The sequence below is a fragment of the Dipodomys spectabilis genome, unplaced genomic scaffold (assembly GCF_019054845.1).
Source record: "Dipodomys spectabilis isolate Male_0828 unplaced genomic scaffold, ASM1905484v1 ptg000030l, whole genome shotgun sequence".
Classification (NCBI taxonomy): domain Eukaryota; kingdom Metazoa; phylum Chordata; class Mammalia; order Rodentia; family Heteromyidae; genus Dipodomys; species Dipodomys spectabilis.
The window spans coordinates 6,448,155-6,464,747 of NW_024870707.1; the positions used below are offsets into that span (position 1 = coordinate 6,448,155).

Here is a 16,593-nt window from a genome sequence, read left to right on the forward strand (position 1 = left end):
CTACTATTGTTTTAAACTTGTACATTTCTTTCTGTTCTCCATTCCACAGGCAGTATAGAGCACATATCCACAATAAGAACTGAGCCACTGGGGCTCCACTCCATTCTCACCTTCATAATCTATATGCAAAGCTTACATTAGGATCTACTTTCAAGAGTAGCTGCTTTCCATGTAAAGCAATTAGAATCACTTGGGGCTAAGAGTAAGCATTCAATTAGCTACTACAATTATGCCTGCATCAAAACCAGTCTCATCTTCAAGCCCAGGCAGCAGGATCTGCACTCCTTCCTCCTTCCCCTGCCTCACCTCAATCCACTTCCTTGTTCTACTTCCCAGACTGTGGAAGAGGGGGGCGGAGAATGTTGTTCATATACATACCACATCACCACTCCACAAACTCGTCTCTCATTTCCTTGAACAATACTGATTGTAATTAAATTTTAGACAATTATATGCCAGCTGCTTTGCTGAGTAATTCACATCAATTATCTAATAAAAACCTTTCAACAATACTGTGAAACGTCTACTAGTATCTAAGTAATTTACAGATAACAAACTGGGTCACATAACCCAGGCTGCCCTGGGTTATGCAGAAGATGAAGGAGGCAGTTGGGATCTAGGCCCTGATCTCTATGTTGTATTTTTTCATGGAAGCCTTTAATTGTTCCTTCAGAATTTACTTGAAGTATTATCTTCTCTAGCCCTTGTAGTCTGATTTAAATACTTCCACTGTGCTATGCTATAGCAGCCAGTGCCCATGCTATTATAGTCCTTATACCAGCAAGATCCATTCAAAATCGGTCCTTCATCAGATATTAAATTCTGTGAGGCCAGGGACCACAACTGCCCTCAGGGACTTCACTCGGCAGAGAGTAGAACACCTAGGTACTCATTTAGCCAGTGAATATACTTACAGCATCCATTTTATTTTGCTAAATTCAGTCTGGTAGAGAGAAAAGCTATCTCATAAGCAATCACAAAATTGAGTGATATGTATTCTTTCATAAAACTTTGCCAATTTATACAGGACTCCAGGCATTTACACACAATGAGACCAAAGGAAGAAACTCTTAGGAGAGGACTACAAAGGCATAACACCTATAGGTAGCTGAGTATATAAAATAATATTTATCCGAATGAACTGCAAGAAATGGAAACAAGAGGTCTTTTTCTTTGTTACTGTTTTCGTTTCTTTCCATCTTGTTTATCTGTCTTTGAGAGGGTGGGGAGCACAGAAATAGAGGAAGAAAGGGTGAACAAATGCAGCAGTAGTATTTACTAGACATTATATTGAACTGGGGATGGGAAGGAATGATTGTCCAAAAAGAAACATGTGCTTTACCCAACTTATGTAACTGTAGCCCAACTGTAAGTCACCTTTATAATAACAATGATTTAAAAAAAAAAAAAGGGCCAGGCACTGGTGGCTCACGCCTATAATCCTAGCTACTCCAGAGGCTGAGAGCTGAGGATCACAGTTCAAAGCCAGCCCAGGCAGGAATGTCCATGAGACTCGCATCTCCAATTGACCACCAGAAAATTGAAAGTGGTGCTGTGGCTCAAGTAGTAGAGTGTTCACCTTGAGCTGAAGAGCTCAGGGACATCGTCTAGGTCCAGAGTTCAAGCCCTATGACCAACCAAAACGAAAGAAGAAGAAGAAAAAAAGAATTCCAGGACAGTGCCCAGGCCTTGAGTTCAAGCCCCAAGACCAACACAAAACATATTGTATATATCTGTAATAAAATGCTTTGAGAACTTAAAAAAAAAACTTTGCTCATTTAGAGCTGTGATGCATGAGCAGGCTATTTCTCTCTCTCTCTCTCTTTCTCTCTCTCTCTCTCTCTCGTCTCATTAAATTACCCCACTAGCCTCAAACTCAAAGTCCTCTTGCTCAGCTTACCAAGTGCTAATATTACAGGTGTGGGCCCCTAACCACAGCAGACTTAGTTTTTATTCATACCATACTTAAGGGAGAACAGAGGAAGAAAACAGGAAAACAGAGCTTATCTCTGTTATGGTGTGTGGTGTGTGTGTGTGTGTGTTTTCATTTATTAGTGCTGAGAAATAAACCTGGGATTATGTGCATGCTAGGCAAGGAATCTACCACTGAGCAACACCCCCAGCCCCAGAACACATCTCTGACTTCCAAGGGATCATTCTCTTTAACACAAACTCTAAAACTTAGGACACATGGGGCTGGGAAGGTGGCTCAGTGGTAGAGTGCATGCCTTGCATGCCAGAGGCCCTGGGTTCGATTCCTCAGCACCACATAAGCAAAGAGAAAAAAGCCGGAAGTGGCGCTGTGGCTCAAGTGGTAGAGCACTAGCCTTGAGCTGAAGAGCTGAGGGACAGCGCCCAGGCCCAGAGTTCAGGTCCCACAACCGGACCCAAAAAAAAAAAAACAAAAACAAAACTTAGGACACATAAAACTTAGGGAAGAATTTCCTCAAGGAACAAAGATGAGTACATTTTCAAGAGATAGGGCCCAAATAGTTTCAGTTTTATGAATCTGATATTTTTTTTAGAAAAAAATTCATATTATAACAGGAAATAAAAGCTGTTATGGAATGAGGTGTTCACCTACCATTTATTACAAAGTAGCCTTCACTCTCAGTAGACCATTGCCCTTACCATTCTATTTGAAAAGTATACAGTAGGATTGTTCTATTTAAAATATTTATTATTTGGGTTGGAGGTGTGGCTCAGGTTGTAGAACGCCAGCCAATGAACAAAAGCAAGCATCAGATACCCAGTTCAAGTCCCAGGAAAGAAAAGAAAAAGAAAATAACCAAAAATGTATTAGGATTTTTTTTTTTGTATTAGGATTTCTGAAGTTATGAGGTTTTCTTAATCACAAGGGGAACAGAAAAGAAAGCAGTTACTACAAAGTTCAACAATTTGGAGAAAAAAAAAACAGCTGACTCAGCCCTGAAAAGTATAGGCATCAGAACTGACTAGGGGCCGGGCGCTGGTGGCTCACACCTGTAATCCTAGCTACTCAGGAGGCTGAGATCTGAGGATTGCGGTTCAAAGCCAGCCCTGGCAGGAGCGACCGTGAGACTCCTATCTCCAATAAACCACCAGAAAACCGGAAGTGATGCTGTAGCTCAAGTGGTAGAGCGCTCGCCTTGAGCTGAAGAGCTGAGGGACAGCACCCAGGCCCAGAGTTCAAGCCCCACGACCGACAAAAAAAAAAAAAAGAACTGACTAGGGCTGGGTGCTGGATGCTCACACCTATAATCCTACCTACTCAGAAGGCTGAGATCTGAGGACTGAGGTTCAAAGCCAGCCAAGGCAGCTAAGTGCGTTAGATTGTTTCTTTCTTTCTTTTTTATATTTTTTTGGGTGTGGGGCTTGAACTTTGGGCCTGAACACTATCCCTGAGCTCTTCAGCTCAAGGCCAGCACTCTACCACTTAAGCTACAGCACCACTTCTGGTTTCTGATGGTTAATTGGAGGTAAGAATCTCAGACTTTCCTGCCCAGGCTGGCTTTGAACCATGATCCTCAGATCTCAGCCTCCTGAGTAGCTAGGATTACAGGCATGAGCCATTGGTGTCTAGCTTATGAGATTCTTATCTCCAATGAACAACCAGAAAACTGGAAGCTGAGCTGTGGCTCAAAGTGGTAGAGTGCTAGGCCTTGAGCAAAAGAATTCAGGGATAGCACTTAGGCCCTGAGTTCAAGCTCCACAAATAACAAAAAAGAAAAGAAAAGAAAAGAACAAAGTGTTCAGCATGTCAGGATGTGGTATTGAAATGAAGGTATCACAACTCCAAGCAAGTAACAAAAGGGCAGAGTAAGAAAATTCTAAATCTTGGTCACAGAAAAAGTTCTTTGATCTTTTAGAGCCATGTAAAGTAAATTAGCTCTAAGCAAACATCTTACTGTCTTTCCTTAAGCAAGGGAAAATCTGGCACTAGTGAGGTAATTTCATCCCACTTAATTAGGCAAAGAGGCCTGAAAACTTTTTCTCACAGGATACTCTTCTTACTTATGAAATGTCTTTGAGTGTTTTTATACGAAGGGAACTACGATAACCTGCCTAGTGAGAATAAATTACCAGTAGAAGTAAAAACAGCCTTGTTAAAACCATGTATTCATTTCATACTGTCAATACATCAGTAATACCAGCAATGCTTTGTTTACCTGGAATCTGGCACCCAAGCAGCTAAAATATACTGCAAACAAATGACAGCCACCCAAGATAGCAATCGTGAAGAGGCAGAAATACTGTTGCTCCTTCTTTTTAAAGGAAAGGTGTCCAAAGTTGAGTATTTTGTCTTAGTAACATAATTGCTTGTGAGATTAAGGACTAATGATGGGACTAACTAGTTCTGTGTTATCGCTAGTTCTTAATCCTTCAGTTACTATCTTGCATGCCAGAATCTATTAGCCAAGTAGGAGGAGGACCCCAACATGAAGCTAAAGAACACGACACTGAAAAGGACCTACAGTGATCTTTTGCTGAAAGATTAAACTAGGTAAAAGTAAGCAAATGAAGAAGACATCCTAAAGAGGTTTATGGACTCAACAATTATAATCAGCAGATACCCTGCTGGTGAGAAGCAGGGCTGGACCCCTGGACACCTAACAAACTTCCAGGCTATAAACAATGTCCTCCTGATCAATTGAGCAGAGCACTAAAGTCATTCCATCTTCACAAGCCTTTTCTATTTCATGAAACAAACAATGTAACTTAAAGCCCCTGAGCACTGAAGCAGGACCTAATGTTCTGGGCTTTATCAATTACAATCCAGCTTTGGGGTAAGAATTATGTTTCACAGAGGGAAAGAATCAAAAAGAACAGAGACACCATCTGCACTCACATTGATCATGGCATTGGATGTTATCCTAAAGAGTGTGGCTCTTTCGTTGACCTGTTTGATCTTTTCATTGCTCTCAGCAGGCAACTTCAGGGATTCCAGCTCACTGAGGGAACGCTGCAGGGCTGTGCCATGCTTAGCTATCAAGTCATTGCATGTGCTCAGGTCTTCTACTTTGCTGGAGAGGGTTCGAAGGGTATTCTGCAGCTCAGTCTTGTCAGTTTGTGAGACAGACTCTTCATCTCCTGATTCATCTGCAGGAATACAAAGGGTAAGTTATAGGAAGACTCCAGGGCCAGGACTCAAGAGTTGGAACCCTACCTACTCTGTCCACAAGCAAACTGACACTGTTCTTGCTGGGCCTTCTGATTGACTGCAGGCCTGTCATTACCACACAATTTCCCTACAATGTGGTACACTGACTACCTGCACCAGAAATATCTAGAGTGCTTCTTAAAGGTGCAAAGTTGCTGGTTCTACTCCCAGAGACATTGGTTCGGCTGGTATGAGACAGGGCCTGGGAATCTGTATTTCTAATAAGCCGCTCAGGTGTTCCAAAAGTTGAAATTTAAGAACTACTGGCTTGGTAGGTATGATGAAGAAGCTAAATGGCTCTTGGAATTAGGAATTGTATGATTGAGACTTTAAACGTTACCTTGAGGGTTCCAGATAGTTCAAATAATTTCTATGAAAATCTGTCATTCTCTGTCCGGTGATAAGTGAGCCCTCTGAAAAATGGGTTGTGAATAAGAATCTACTTCTGTGACCAAGTCCATGTCATTAAAAGTTTATTCAATTTTTTTTTTTTTTGGTCCGGTCGTGGGGCCTGAACTCTGGGCCTGGGCGCTGTCCCTCAGCTCTTCAGCTCAAGGCTAGCGCTCTACCACTTGAGCCACAGCACCACTTCCGGCTTTTTTCTTTTTTCTTATGTGGTGCTGAGGAATTGAACCCAGGGCCTCATGCATGCAAGGCAAGCGCTCTACCACTGAGCCACCTTCCCAGCCCCTCAATTTATTTTTGTAAGTTTTTTATTGTGAAAATACTGTACAGAGAGGTTATAGTTACATGAACAAAGTAATGAGTACATGTCTTTTTTTTTTTTTTTTGGGTCCAGTCATGGGGCCTGAACTCTGGGCTTGGGCAATATCCCTCAGCTCTTCAGCTCAAGGCTAGCGCTCTACCACTTGAGCCACAGCACCACTTGAGGAATTGAACCCAGGGCCTCATGAGGCATGCAAGGCAAGCGCTCTACCACTGAGCCACCTTCCCAGCCCCAATGAGTACATGACTTATCAAGCATTGTTGCCTTCTCCTTTGTTTTTCCCCTACCATCCCTTCCCTCCCACCTCCACAACTATACTCCCCCCACCCACCTAAAAGTTTTTCAACATAGTGTCTTGTATATCCCATTGTTACAATGGGTCAAACTGTATCCCTATTTAAACATTTTGTTTTTTCCCTTCCCCTCCCCCAATTATACTGATCTCAAATACAGTGAAAACACGTGGGAGAGAAACATACAAAGCAAAAAAAAAAAAAAAAAATCACATGGTACCTTATAAATACATTAGAACAATACAAGAATGAAAAAACCACTTGTGTCCCTATCTTGGGGTTCATTTCATCTTTAACTTCATCTTTTTTTTTTTTTGGTCTGGTCGTGGGGCCTGAAATCTGGGCCTGGACGCTGTCCCTCAGCTCTTCAGCTCAAGGTTAGCGCTCTACCACTTGAGCCACAGCGCCACTTCCGGCTTTTTTCTTTTTGCTTATGTGGTGCTGAGGAATCGAACCCAGGGCCTCAGGCATGCAAGGCAAGCGCTCTACCACTGAGCCACCTTCCCAGCCCTAACTTCATCTTATCTAGTCAAATACAGCTTTTGACCTTTTCTACTTGTCCCAGACATATACTAATTATTGTAGATAAGGGAAACCATGGGACCTATGTTTCTTTGGGCCTGGCTTACTTAATATAATTTTTTCCAAGTCTTTCCATTTCCTAACAAATGGGGGAATGCCATTCTTTCTGATGGCGGCATAGAATTCCATTGTATGTATGTATGTGTATATGTATATACATAACATTTTCTTTTCTTTTTTTTTTTTTTTTTTGGGTCCAGTCGTGGGGCCTGAACTCTGGGCCTGGGCACTGTCCCTCAGCTTTTCAGCTCAAGGCTAGCACTCTACCACTTGAGCCACAGCGCCACTTCCGGCTTTTTTCTTTTTGCTTATGTGGTGCTGAGGAATCGAACCCAGGGCCTCATGCATGCAAGGCAAGCGCTCTACCACTGAGCCACCTTCCCAGTCCCTATACCACATTTTCTTGACCCATTCATCTACTAAGGGGCATCTGGGTTGGTTTCATATCTTAGCTATGGTAAATAATGCTGCAATATATACAGTGGTGCTGGTAGTTTTAGTATGGTCTTGTTTGAGATCATTTGGGTAAATGCCCAAAAGTAGGACTGCTGGGTCATAGGGGAGCTCTATGTGGAGTCTTTTGAGGAACCTCCATACTGCTTTCCAAAGTGGTTGAACAAGTTTACACTTCCACCAACAATGCAGTAGGGTTCCCTTCTGGCCATATCCCCTCCAGCATCTGTTCTTGATTATAGCCATTCTAACTGGGGTGAGATGGAATTTCAATGTTGTTTTGATTTGCATTTCTTTTATGGCTAGAGAGGTTGAGCATTTCTTCATGTGTCTATTGGCCATTCTTATTTCCTCTTCAGAGAAGTAAGTTTAATCAATTTATCTTCTCAAGGACAGCTCAAGAATTTCATGACGAAGAACTCATTTGACACTAGCACCAGTATAAAAGCAATACAAAGTCTTATATAAACTACTACTCCAATAGCAAGTGGGAAGCTATGCTGTGAGAGCTATGCTCTATCACTTTATACTCAACACTTTCTAAAAGTGCTCTACAAAGTACTTTCCTAGCAGTGCCATGGAGCTAACACCAGCACCAAAATTAAAAGAAGTAAGGAAAGATATGCCCTATCTGTGAAAGAGAGAGACAGGATCAGGGTCAAAATATAACCTGTTACTGAAAAGTTCACAAAACAGAGAATTTTCTTTTCATTGCTTAATAGACATTAAATACAATATGGGGAATGACAAGAAGAAAAGAGACAGCAAAGTCCATCAGTGACCCTAGCCCACTCTAAAAGAAAAAAGCTAGTATGAAGACACTATGGGCAAATCTTACCATTTTTCTTGAAGAAAAAAAATCAAAACCATTAACTGTTCTTTTGCCAGGCACTTGTGGTGCATATCTATAATCTTAGTTACTCAAAAAGATGAAATTACAGTTGAAGGCCAGAGGGTAGAAATGCTTGCTAGATCCCATCTCTAAAATAAGAAAACAGCAGAGCTGGAGGAGTGGCTCAGCAATAGAGCGCCTGGCCAAGCAGGTGCAAGACCCTGAGTTCAAGGCCTGGCAATCTCCCACCCCCAATAATAAAAGAAACTCTTCTTTTTAGTGTAACATACAAAAATGACTTTTCACAGAAATATTGCATATATAGGGTTTTTTGGGGGGGAAGGTTCTGGTGCTTGAACTCAGGGCCTGGGCTCTGTCCATGAGCTTCTCTGTGCTCAAGGTTGGAGCTCTACCACCTGAACCACAGCACCACTTCTAGCCTTTTATGTGTATGTGGTACTGAGGAATCAAACCCAGGGCTTCATGCATGCTAGGCAAGCACTCTACCACTAAGCCACATTCCCAGCCCCTACATACATAGTTTTTTTTTGGTGTACATTAAGAGTTTAACTTAACTAACAAATAAGCTATCAGGAGAAAAGAGAAAAGTTGGGGTAGATCTAAATTGTTAAGTTGTTTAGCAACTCACTATTTGATTTAGAAACTGATTTGACACTTGATTTAGACATAAAGTAATTACGTCTCAAAATTTTAAGGTAGTTGATTGGTATTAAACAAACAAATGCAAAAAATGTTATGTATCTCCAGTGTTTTTTTTTCAATCTTGGCTAGATTATTTCTTTGTGGGCAGTACTATCCTATGCTTTGGAGGGAGACTAGCAGTATTGTTCATCTCTACTCTCTAGTTGACAATAACATCTCCACTCTTCGAAAGTAAAAACTAAACATATTTCCAGACATCGCCAACTGTCCTTGGCGTATGTACACATATGCACACCTGTGTATACACAAAATTGGCCCCAGTTGAAAGCTACCACTCCAGGAGAAATACTGTATAAGAAGAATGAGTCATCTAACAGACAGACGACACAGCAGAGAGGTCAACAGAAAGACTCCCAGGAATAGTATGCTTTGCTCCCCACCTGATTCTGCCAGCATCTTAACGGCCTTGGCCTTGGCCAGTTCTAGAGCTGTCACCCAGCGTTGCCTCTCTACTTCTGAGCTTGCCTTCAGATGGTAGGTTTGGGCGCCCCCATTGGAAATGATGAAGTTGCAAGAATCCTCGACAGTGATATTCGCAGTGGCGAGGTTGATGGTACCACGGCAGGTATGTCTCATTTCCGCCTTTGACCTGTAATAATGAGATAAAAATAAACTAAAAAGAAAGGTGATAGCTTATCCTTCATCATGTTCCACTTTTCTCCATCACTCTCAGCTCTTTGTAAATTCAGTGGGCTTGAGAATCAACAAATTCTAGATATATTTCCTAGAAGTCTCTGAATCAGGTTTTACTGCCTTATTGTTCGTCTCGCCATTTGCTTTTAAAAATAGGCTTTACTAAAGTTTAAGGACATATTATTAATTCAGCAATTTAAAATGTTCGGACAAATATATACAGACAGAATATTCTGACCTCAAAGGTCTCCTCATGCTCTTCTGCAGTCCATAATTACTACTTAGCAAGTTAGAAAGTACTTAATAACCTCATGCAACCCAATTTTGTATGGCAATTTGATTCCTTGGGAATAGCTCCATTTTACAGACAGTAGAGCATTCCCCTCACTATAAATCACCACAAAATAAGAACTGTCACACCATGCTTAGAATCATATTTCAGAAGTGTTTAAAAAGGCAAACCACAAATGTTTAGACTATTACACATTGGCTATGGCTCAAATGACTTGAAATAAGAACATCTAGCTAGCTATCAGAGACAGTAAAGGAAAAAAATCATCACAAATGGATCACCAGACATTTTAACCTTTCTGGAAAACATTCTTGCCTACTAAGGCCAACAGACTTCTTCTGGTGGGAACTCCTAAGCCATCCTATTAATAGCCAGGAAAGATTCAGCAGATCCTCACCCAGAGGACTGGGTGTAAAAATTTTCCCAATGTCTTCTGACTGACAGCTCTATTAATAGACTGACTTTAACTTCACAGCGCTACTTGGTGACAAGGAGCTACAAGAAACTTCACATAAAATGGGCTTCCAGCTACTAGCACAATTGAGTATACAGTATAAACTGTGCTAATTACTTCACCACCTGCTGGTCATCCTCAGGGACCTGTACATTGACTGTAGTTTACTCTGTCCAACTTGGAACATAAAGAGGTCAAAGTCCTTTGCCAACTGCCACATTACATAGCAGAACCATTTCCCTTTCAATAGAGCCAAGTGGCCAAACACACCCGTCACATCCAGAATTCCTACATGCCAGACATGGCACACACAACACCCTATCTCCCAAAACAAAGGTTTGGTATGTTTGTAAAGGTTGTTTCCTGGGCTTAGGAAGACAGATTTGGTATTTGGTTTGTCACATAAGACTGTTTTTGGTTCCCCAAATTCAAAAATGACAGCCTGAGATCAACACGGGGGTCTCAATGGACTGGGCTATGTTCCATCCCCTGCATCTGCCACACTGTAATATGAATCCCTGTGTTGTTTTTTCTCCTTTTTTTCTATTCTTACCTTCCCATTCCTAAGCTTTAGTTACATTATGAATAATGCAGGCTGAATTACAGATGCACAGCTGACAGGTCTGTCACCCTTGCCTTCTATTTGAAGGGTGGTACTTGGACCTTCTAACATATTCCTACTTATAAGTACTTTCCACTAACTAACTCCTAGGAATTTCTTCTTCCTGGGTCATCATGCACTAAAGGAGTTTCTTTTTCTTTTTTTTTGGGGGGGGGGTCCAGTCATGGGGCCTGAACTCTGGGTCTGGGCGCTGTCCCTCAGCTCTTCAGCTCAAGGCTAGTGCTCTACCACTTGAGCCACAGCACCACTTCCGGCTTTTTTCTTTTTGCTTATGTGGTGCTGAGGAATCGAACCCAGGGCCTCTGGCATGCAAGGCAAGCGCTTTACACTGAGCCGCCTTCCCAGCCCCTAATAAGTTTCTTAAATAAGAAAGTGTACAGCAGTTTCACAAATAGCAAGATTTTAGGAGAAAAGACAAGCTTGATTACAATGCTCTTGGAGTTAGGTAGATGTGCCTATGCTTATAAATGATTAGTTCAGAAGCCAGAAAAACATGATTCTCAGAGTACAAGGAGAGTTCTTAAGGTCCCATAGCATGATGTGGTATTTTCTGGCTAGAAAGTTCTTGCCTGAAAAAGACCAGCCAAAATAGTAATTCAATCTCCTGAAGCTAGCTAGGAAAACAAATATGATAGCCTGTTATGATGTCTGAGAGCAATGATTATATGTAAGATTTTAGGTAGCGAGGTGTCTAAGTAATTGGGTATGTACAAATACATAAACAGAAGGAAGTGGCTTGCTAAATTCTATTAGGATAGTTTGTGAGGGTCTAGGAAGCACATGATCTCAGTTAAAAGGAAAATGGTATTTTGGAAATAGTCTATATACAGATTGCAGTTTCTGAAGGCATGAAAAGCAGGAGGGATGACAGATAGGCTAATTAATTCCAAGAGGGCAACAGGGACCAGAGGAAGAATAAACTGTGAATACAGTTGGAAGGCAGTACTTTACTGCAATTTTGAGGGTAGTATAGACATGATTTGATATTGTAGATCCTCTGTTGCTTGGTTGTGGATAGGACCATCCTAGTTAGCAAGGATAAGACAATGGCATAATTCCTAAAATATGGGTTAGTATGTTTTAGAAAGAGTAGTAGTCAGACAGTTACCACCACTGGCTCTTGTTACAGAGACATTAAAAGTGGGTACAACTACTTGAAAAAAACAGCAATACATAAGTCATTACTATCCAAAATTAATACTGGTACTGAATAAGAATCAACTAGCCTAGACAGTAGATAAATCAAAAACTAGGATGAACTGAAAACAAACAAAAGCCTCAACTTATGTACAGTTGGAGAATTAGTGCAAATAGTGATTTATGAGCTAACCTAGGATTTCAATCTGAATATTGGGGTGATAGGAAAACATAAATTTGAGTAGGGGTAAAAATTTCAGGGCAAACTAAACATCTTAGTTAGATGCAACTTAATCTTAGTTAGAAAAACTGAGATTAAAATAAATTCTAAATAGAATAATGCCAAAGATAACATACAACTGTTCACAATTAATGCCACTTGAGTAATGAGGAAGGACTATCTACTGAATCTTATCTACTGAGGACAAGTAATATTTTCATGCCAACAACCACCAACTCTCAATTTCTCCCCAAAATTCTGAAGGGCCAATACAATGGAGCTTGGAAAGGAGTTGGTCACATTAGCTCCTGCTAGCAAAGTGGCTGCCAGTGGTGGGGAGGGGAGGAGAAGAAATACAAAGTGAGCTACTGATAGACATCAGTGTTTGGGGTACCAAATAGGATTGCCTTTAGAAAGAGATTTCAGTTAGAAATGTCATTATTCTAAGCAAAATTTCCCTTTAAATATAATTTTAGTATAAAACACACATTGTAGTCATGATCTATACTTACTTGGGATAGATAAGTAATCATTTCTTTCCCTGAGATGATGTGAAAGAAGTAGTTTGGAATCCTGGCTCCTCCATGCTAAGTCTCAGTTTCCACATCAGGAAGATGGGACTCTCTCTTAACTACCAAGGCTGTGGCTAGGAGCCAAATACTCAATGTGAAATCTCCAGCCCTTGGGAAATGATTATGTCCTGTCCCTGGATCACTCATTTTAGCACCTCTATCTAGAATAATATAAGCCCCAAACCGTGTTATGATAAAACCAGGTTGTGAGTCACTTTAAGTGTACATTAACCATTCCAAAACAAACACTGAGCAGTATAAGTAATCATACCAAAGATACAGGCTCCTCTTTTAATATCACTTAACACTAACTAGAAGAAGAAGAAAAAAAAAAAAGGTAAGAGAAACATTGGAAAGACAACCAACCATTCCTAAGGAAGACGAGACAAACAAAAATAAAAGCAGCAACAGAGCGCACATCTCCCATTCTAGACTCTGCAGAATGCAAAAGTTAGGTGCCAGTGTCCGGGAGCTAGTGGGACGTAGGGGGCAGAATCCCGAGGCCACCCAGTGTGTGGTGTCTTCACGCAGGGGCCGGTCCCTCAAAGGCTACGAATAACCTTGAATTTGGGGAAAGTAGGGTGTAGCTATCTGTAGAGCGCTACGCCTCGGGACTTCACACTAAACAAGCTCTTGGGGGGGGGGTGGGGGGGTAACAGTGCTCAGCCTCTGCTCTCCGGCCCGAGCCCCCTGAGCACCTCCACCAGTGGGTGCCCAGATTGCAGAATCGATCACTTGCACCCACGTGGTGGCAGAAGTACAATGGAAGAAGACACAGATGCTTCTTCCCCTCCCATCTCCCGAAAGAAGAAGAAAAAAAGAATCACAAGAAAACACCCAAACAAACAATCCCTGTCGGAAGGGGGGTGAAGCCGGGGCAGACTGAGGGTGGGGGTGGCAGTGGGGGGGGGAGGGAGGGGCGGGAGGTGGGCGCGGGCGGGTGTTCAGTCCTTTCGTGACAGTGGGCTGTCGATCAGGGCAGGTGGCCCCGGTGGGGGGGGGGGGGGCGAGCTCGGCGGCGATGCCCGCCGGAGGCCCCGGGCGCGGGACGGAGGGGCTGCGGCGGGGGGGGGGGGGGGGGGAGCAGCAGGTGAGTGACAGCGCCCCGGAAGTGCTTACCTGTAGTAGCTCAGGAGTCCGTTGCTCAGCACGAACCACCGCCGCTGGTAGCCTTTGATGTAATTGGTCCATTTGAAGAGCCAGCCCTCTCGAGCCGACCCCGAACCCCCGGCCCCCGAGCCGCCCGAACCCCCGGTCGCTGGCGCAGGGGTCGGGCCCGCCGCCGCCACTCCTCCGGCTCCGGAGCCCGCGCCGCCCGCAGCCGCGGCGGCCACCGTCCCCGACGCGATCCCGGAGCCGGGCCCAGCGTCCCCGCGGCCGCCACCGGCGCCGCCGCCGCCGCCGCCGCCTCCGCCGCCGCCTCCCACCACCGGAGGACCGGCGCCGCCGCCGCCGCCGCCGGGGGCTGCAATGGCTGCCGGCCCCGGCCCCACCACTCCTCTCAGCTCCGTCGCCGCCATGAACCGTCGCCGCCCTGAGATACAGGACCGGAATCGCCTACGAGAACCGCCGCCGCCGCCGCCGCCGCCTCCCGGAGCGCCCCACACGGCTAGCGCATCAGCCGCCGCCGCGCAGCGTCCCCGCCCCGCCAGGCCCGCCGGGGGAAGGAGGGCTCGACCGCCGGGAAGGAGCACGTCGATTGGTGCCGCCGAGTGTCACTTGCGGGAGACCCCGCGGACATTGGCATTTCTCTCGGGCCTGTCATTCTACTCCGCCCAGTGAGAGCCTGGGGGGGGTGGGACGCGTCCACCAACTCTGACGTTCATTGGCTGAGACGAAGGCCAATCAGAAGCACAGACCAGCTCATTGGTGATTTCTTGAAGTCCCTAGCGCTCTGGGAGGACGGGGTGAGGCCGAGTGCCTGGCCACTTTGATCGTCGATTGGCTAGGCTTTCCGTCACTCATTTCAGTTTATGCTGCTGTCACTGCCACGTCACCTCCTCCCATCACTCTTCGCGTCATCCTCTTCCGCCTCGACTGATTGGAGGTTGGTATCAGCTGCTCAACCTTTTCTACCACTTACTGAACGCGTCGAGGCAAAAGGGGAGGAGTCTCGCCTTGACATCCTCACGCTCATTTCTTATTGGTTACCACGCGTATCGCTCATACGATGGAGAGGCGGGCGGGCGAGGACTGGAGATGATTGGTTCTGGGAATGGTCTGTGAGCGCTAGAGCTTGGTAACACTGACCAATGAAAAGGCCTACTGAGAGAAGGACCGGTCACGGCAACCAGTAAAATTTAGGCTTGGGGGTGCATACCCGCCTGTTTTCAGCGTGGGGAAGTTGGTTGGAGGCGGGCGCTCGTATGCCTCTCTGAAGCATTGTTATTGGTTGTGGGCGCGATATCCAATTTCCTCTTTCTGAATTGAGGCCTTCTAGAGTGTGCTTATGGGAAGGAATGAGCTGGTGACTCTTTCAGGCCCCTCCAGAGCCCGTCTTTAGGGCCTCTTCTCACGTAGAGCTCGAGGCCTGGTTTCTGGAGGATTCGGAAAGCTTCCCCAGTCCCTTCCCGGATCCCTCATTCCCTGGTGGGTCCCGTCATCACCCCACCACCTTTAGCTTTGATTGTAGAGGGTCATAGCACCAGCTGATAATGTCCCACATTTGCTGGCCTAGCTTCCCGAGCAAATAGATTTGCCCGGACCTGATTTGATTTGTGTCTAGTAAATCTAAAGCCTCTTGTTGGGTTCAGCATAAAAACTGCATATGTAATCTAAAATATTTAAGTAAGCACGCAGGGTGTTACACACCCATTATGCACAATCTGACTAAAATATATGCAAGTGTGAGATACTGTGGTGAAACTTTTGAACAGTTGGCATGCATTTTAACAAAGTTAAAACGTGTCCAAGGTGTTTGAGCTGGTGGGAGGGGACAGACAACAAATATAGTAAAAATACTTTGTATACAATATACATACATAGAAGTGGAAGTGGTTTGGGAAAGGTTGAGAGAAAGACTGAGAATGATGGAGGAGGTAGTTATGATTAAGATGCATTATATGCATAAATGGACTTGTTGAAGCCCCTAGTACAATTAATCGATGCTAATAACTCGTACACACATATACACAACACCTATAATACAGGTGTGTGTGTAAAATTTTAGACAAAAAAAAGGAAGAAAGAAAATAACCAACTCTTTAGAGGATGGAGGTGTGGTTTAATGAGTAGAGAGCTAATCAGTGCAAGAAAATGTCAGGTACCAACTTCAAGTCCTGATCTCGGATCTAAAAAAGGAATAGAAATTTGTCATTTTTTATCAGTTGAATGTGTGTGTGTGTGTGTGTGTGTGTGTGTGTGTGTGTGTGTGTGTGTGCTCACGGGCACATATGCCAATCTGTGGGCTTGAACTCAGGTCCTAGACACTCCTTAAGCTTTTTTTTTTTTTTTCCCCCTGAAGGCTCTATTTGAGTTACAGCTTCACTTCCAGCTTTTTTGGTGCTTAGTTGGATTGTCTCAGGGACTTTCCTGCCTGGGCTGGCTTTGAACTGGGATCCTCACATCTCAGCATCCTGAGTAGTCAGGATTACAGGTGTGAGTTACCAGTGCCTATGTTATCAGCTGAATTTGTTAGTACCACGGTTATGAATCCAAATTCAGCAACTAATGTCCCATTTAGATGTTCCAAGCTAATGTTAAGGAATGTGACCAAAAGCAGAATCATTGAGGAAACGAGCATAGGCTACATCTTACCAGATTGAATAGCTAACACAAATAGGTTTGAGACTATGAAACAAGTTAATTTTCCTTGGTAATTTCAAAAAAAAGTAAAGAAAAATACACTGCCACCACCACACCCCTCTTTTTAAAATGGTTCCACATGTTTATTGAATTCTGAAGGAAAAAAAAA

At 43.8% G+C, this 16,593-nt stretch overlaps 1 protein-coding gene across 1 annotated transcript in view; it reads right to left on the reverse strand.

Moving 5' to 3' along the window:
* The window catches only part of LOC122104900 (oxysterol binding protein), a 29,977-nt gene extending 15,672 nt beyond the window's left edge, over positions 1-14,305 (reverse strand). Inside the window, exons 1-3 of the mRNA XM_042675898.1 lie at positions 13,800-14,305; positions 9,131-9,339; positions 4,829-5,079 (exon numbers count right to left, since the gene is read on the reverse strand). Coding sequence (XP_042531832.1) covers positions 4,829-5,079; positions 9,131-9,339; positions 13,800-14,200 — 861 coding nt within the window. The 5' untranslated portion in view covers positions 14,201-14,305. The remainder of the gene's footprint in view (positions 1-4,828; positions 5,080-9,130; positions 9,340-13,799) is intronic.
* Between the last annotated feature and the right edge of the window lie 2,288 nt (positions 14,306-16,593).